The 5287-nt window shown below is 42.4% G+C and overlaps 1 protein-coding gene across 1 annotated transcript; it reads left to right on the top strand.

Moving 5' to 3' along the window:
* Positions 1–785: 785 nt before the first annotated feature.
* On the top strand, positions 786–4974 carry LOC307043009 (zinc finger BED domain-containing protein 5-like). The gene is made up of 2 exons (XM_079687184.1): positions 786–3571; positions 3810–4974. Exons 1-2 carry the CDS (start codon positions 2282–2284, stop codon positions 4137–4139), a joined length of 1620 nt encoding a protein of 539 aa, XP_079543310.1. The 5' UTR covers positions 786–2281; the 3' UTR covers positions 4140–4974.
* Positions 4975–5287: the final 313 nt, after the last annotated feature.

The raw sequence follows: 5287 nt of genomic DNA, 5'->3' as shown, positions 1-5287 counted from the left end.
TATAAATATTAAGCTTCTTCACTATTTCTCCTACTCTTCCAGTTTAACATTTCACTCTCAAGTTTTCAACAAAGTCATTGCAATGCATTTCAGCTGTAACAATTTTGATTCAAATCATTTCACTTTTCTGCATTTCTCCGCTAAGTTCAGCAACACACTTACTTGGTTTTTGTGGCTAAGAGTAGCTACAGAGACCATTCAGCTAATAAAATATTCAGCTTTTTCTGCATTTTCAGCTAAATTCAGTAACACATGCACACAGTTTAAAGCATTCACACGCATTTTCAGCAGCAAATGCACTTTCTAGTTACACTAGGATTAAAGTCCAACCAGAGTGATACACTTCAATTTGCTCTTCAGAGACAATGAATCAGTCATGCGACACCTAAACAGTTAACCTTTCAATAACATCTATCATAAAACTACTGATGTATGACACCAAAGTATCACTTTCACTGGCTGAGGTCGCTGTGGTTTATACTGCTCAAAGCAACACAACACCCACGCAGTGGCTTTGATTGTTGTGTGTTGCATGTGTCAAAGGAGATCTGCTGTCACCTAGTGCCCCTTAAATGATTTTGCAATTTTAATAGTCAAATGATCACCACAAGATTCAAGATTCAGAGATTCAAAGGTTTATCGTCATAACATATACAAAACTAAGGAGTAATTATGTAATGTATGGAAAACTACATTGCAGGTTCCTTCAATTTACAAGATAAAAAAAAAATATATAAAAAACAACAATACAAAGAGTGCAAGCTCAGGTGTTTAATAGCCTTATGGCCTGTGGGATGAAACTGTTCCTGAGTCTGGTGGTTTTAGTCCTGATGCTGCGGTAGCGCCTGCCAGACGGAAGCAGACAGCACAGTTTGTGGCTGGGGTGATGGGGGTCTTTGATAATCCTGACGGCTTTCTTCCTGAGCCGCTGGGAGTAAAGGTCCTCCATGGATGGCAGCTCCGTCCTGGTGATGTGCTGTGCAGTTTTCACCACCCTCTGTACAGTCTTACGGTTGAGGGCGGTGTAACTGTCGTACCAGGCCGTGATGCAGCCAGTCAGGAAGCTCTCTATGGTGCGTGCACCTGTAGAAGCCGTATTCCCATTGATGGTGATGGGGGCGTGTCCCTCTCTCTGCTGCTTCCTGTAATCCACAATCAGCTCCTTGGTTCCTTGGAAGACAATAAGTCATTTAGGCCTATATTGTAAATAAACCTAGCAAAATAGAAAGAACTGTATTTAAGCATCTATATATACAGTATATATATATATTATATGAACAATCTTTATGTTGCCTCAAAATAATATAAACATATTTATTAAATGAAATAATGGAAATAATAAACAAGTATTACATATGGAGTGTGGACTGCTACTTGGAGAGGTCCCAGTTCACCTCCTGGGCCCTTGAGGAAGGCATCGGAAACCCTCCCTCAAGATAAGTAAAAGAAAAATAGCAATAAAATATGCAACCTATGCAGAGGATTAGCCAGAACCCAAAAACACTTTCCTCAAAGTTGATGGCAACCTATACAATGGAGTAAAAACTAAATTGGAGTAAAAACTAAATTATATAATGAATATAAAAGAGCACTTTTTTTCATTCTAAGAGATTAAACCTAACTTTAAACTCGCAATGCATAACATTTTATTATTTAAATTAAATAAAAGAGAGAAAAGAGTGTAAATATAATATTAAAATGTTTAATTGAATGAATTAAAGTTACTTTAATCCGGTAGATTTCCCCATACAATTAGATTTGCCTCGGTGTTTTGGGCGCATGAAAAATAAGAGCAAATAAAAGATAAACGACAAAGGGTTTACTTTTGGGTTTGAGGGCTCCCTCAAAAATAATATCCTCGCCTCTGTCACGAACCTTGGAGTGACCTTCGATAGCTCTTTTAAATTCGATAAGCAGGTCAGCAGCGTAGTAAAAACCTTTTTTTTTTAAAATACGTAAATAATAATCTGTGTCACTTTGTTAAATTTTGATATGTTTTGATATGACAAATTCCACTAACAGATTCGAACTAAGTGGTCAGTTTATGAAAATAATACCCGTTTCTATGTCTGCTACGACATGGAAGAGCTGGCTAGCCAGGCTGCTCCACACAGAGCTCTGTTTGTTCAAAATTACAACGACTTCCGGTCCGCTCCCGGCACGATGTCTTGTCATGTCACCAGCTAGCCCTCTAGCGTTTGCCGCCATATCGTGACACTACCCCCCCCCCCCCCTAAATATTAGCATCATAAAACAACAAAAATCATATCACATCAGCAAAATGGCCGCGAAAAACATAAAATGCAGACAGTACTCTATTGAATATCTTAGCTATGGCTTCATACCGTCTCCTACCAATGCACAATTCCCAATGTGTTTACTTTGCGAACATGTATTTTCCAATGAGGGAATGAAACCCTCACGTTTAAAGGAGCACCTTACCAAGATCCACCCGGATAAGGCAGATAAGGAGCGTCCGTTCTTCCAGGCCCTCAAAGAGAAACATGGTAGGAGCACCATCAGCAGTCTCTTCGCTAGGAAGACCACCCAGACTGCCAGCGGGCTAATAGCGTCATATAACATCTCCTTGCTGATAGCCAAATGTGGGCAGCCGTTCACAATCGGAGAGAAGTTGGTACTCCCTGCCATCAAAGAGGTCATATCTACTGTGATGGAGCGTGATCCCACACAGGTGCTGAAATCCATCCCACTCAGTAATGACACCGTAGCACGCAGGATTGATGAAATGGGCGCTGATACAGAGGAGCAGCTGTGTGCCATCCTGCGGGAAACTCCATTCAGCCTTCAGCTGGATGAGACAACCACTTCTGACAACAATGTTCTGTTGATGGCCTATGTCCGCTATCGCACCTCCAACAGTCAGGAGATGGCTGAGGAATTTTTATTTTCCAAATATCTCGTCACAGACACCAAGGGCCAGACCATTTTTAATGCACTGGATGCTTATCTACAGGAGAAGTCAATCCCGATCAACAACATCCTCACATGTGCTACTGACGGTGCCCCTTCCATGGTTGGCAGGTACCGTGGCTTCACCACTCTGCTGAAGGAGCAGGTCCCGCATGTCCTCACAGTCCACTGTGTCTTGCACTGCCACAACCTTGTGGCCAAATCTAAAAGTCCACCTCTCCACGAGTCTCTCAATGTTGCAGTAAAGGCAATAAACAAAATAAAAGCCCACGCCCTGAATAACAGATTGTTCCGACAGCTGTGTCAGGAGACCTTTGAGCGTCTTCTTCTCCACACTGATGTCCGCTGGCTCTCAAAAGGAAACTGCCTTGCTCGTTTTTGTGAGCTGTTTGACAGCATCGTGGAGTTCCTGGAGGAGGTGGATGCAGCTCTCGGGGAACAGGTGTCATCCAGCCGCTGCGACATCATGTACCTCGCAGACTTCTTTGGCAAAATGAATGAAGTCACGCTGAAGCTCCAAGGAAAAGGAGTTACTCTGATCCAGAGCAAGGCGGTCATCCACAGTCTCACCTCCAGGCTGGATCTATACCGGCAGAGCATAGGCAGGAGGCAGTTTGCTCATTTCCCGCTGTTGACCAAGGTGATCTAGCCTAGGCTACTAAATAATGATAATAATAAATAATACATGTAATAAATGTAGGCTACTCTATGCAACACTATATTTGTGTTCCTGGTTAGTATAAATAACTTATGTTCTGAATGTATTATGAGAATAAAGAAACATCAATTAGTAAACTAATTAGCAATAAAATAACCAGTTTAAAATCGGATGGTAACATTCTGCACCGATAACAATTTCCTGGTTATACTCATTGCAGGTGTCTGAGGCTCTTACCGATGAGCGCCTCCTCATTTACACAGACCACCTGAGGATGGTGAATGCCGACTTGAAGATCCGCTTCAGAGATCTTTTGGACCTCGATGTTCCCACCTGGGTGGTGCAGCCCTTTCAGGCGGACGTGGCGGAATGCGAGCCATTAATACAGGAGCATCTCATCGACATCCAGAGTGACGATGAGGCCCAGGCTATTTTCCGCACCTCTGGCTGGGGCAACATGTGGGTCAAATACTCTCAGCGTTACCCGGCTCTCTGGGAGAAAGCGAGGCTGCTTCTTCTGGCTTTCCCAACCACATACCTCGTGGAGTAGGGATTCAGCCAGGTCCTCCACATGCAGTCCAAGTATCGCAATCGCTTGAACTTGACGGCCTCAGGTGCACTGCGACTGAAACTAAGTTCTCTGCAACCCGCAGTGAAGAAACTGGCGGAGAACCACCAAGCGCAGGGCTCACACTAACCTTCCCCCCCCCCGCAATTTGGCGAAATGCAACACCTTTCCGACCTATTAGTTCTGTAGGCCTAATGTACAGTTTTGTAGCCTACTGTTTGTTCTGCACTGGACATGTGTGAAATTGCTGCTGTTCCATAGCAGTCTGTTTGTATTCTCTGCTCTTGTCTGAGTTTGTTTAACACTCATAAATATCATTTTTATTCACATTCACATGGCTTTTCTGCTCTCTGGTAAACTAATGATAATGATATTCCAACTGCCCAGTTAAATCAAATCTATTATTTGGCATTCAGTGACATGCTTTTTAAATGATATAACACAGAATATTAGTCAACATTAATATTCAGGGAAGAAAATAAGTCTACTTTTTTTTAAAGGGGGGCGGTAAGAGACCTGGATAATGGACAGGGGGGCGCTGGCCCAAAAAAGGTTGAGAACCCCTGGCCTAGACCCTAGGGGTTTTTAAGTCTACTCTTAAAACACACTTCTTCTCCCTGGCCTTTTAGTCAGAGCGGAGCACGAATCCTGACTATTCCCTGTGTTTTTTATATATCTGTTGTAATTGATTGTCTTTTATTGTGATTGTAGTAATGTGTTTTTATGTGATTGTAGTATTTATTACATGTACAGCACTTTGGCCCGACCAACAATCGCTTTTAAATGTGCTTTATAAATAAACTTTGATTTTATTTGATTTGATTTAATGTTTTTTAAAATAAGGTGTGTTCTTGCTTTCTTCCAACAGATGTCAGGTTTGCCTTTCAGATGCGGCCTCAGCTGGGGCTGAGAGGAGGATGCTGTTAGGAAGAAAAATCTACCCTGGGACTAGCTTGGTTTATTTGGATGTTTGGAAATGGCTACCAGGAGGAAGGAGAGGAAGCAGTGACCACTTTGGGAGTAAATCATCGTTTGTGACACATGGATATGCAAGGAGTGCCAAACGTAACTGAGATATTGGGGGGTTATCATCGACTTTCTAGCCCAAGGATATTGCTGTTTACAGGTTA

The sequence above is a fragment of the Notothenia rossii genome (assembly GCF_949606895.1).
Source record: "Notothenia rossii genome assembly, chromosome: 6".
Classification (NCBI taxonomy): domain Eukaryota; kingdom Metazoa; phylum Chordata; class Actinopteri; order Perciformes; family Nototheniidae; genus Notothenia; species Notothenia rossii.
The sequence above is the reverse complement of the archived record's forward strand: the minus strand, read 5'-3'. Positions and strand labels throughout refer to the sequence as shown.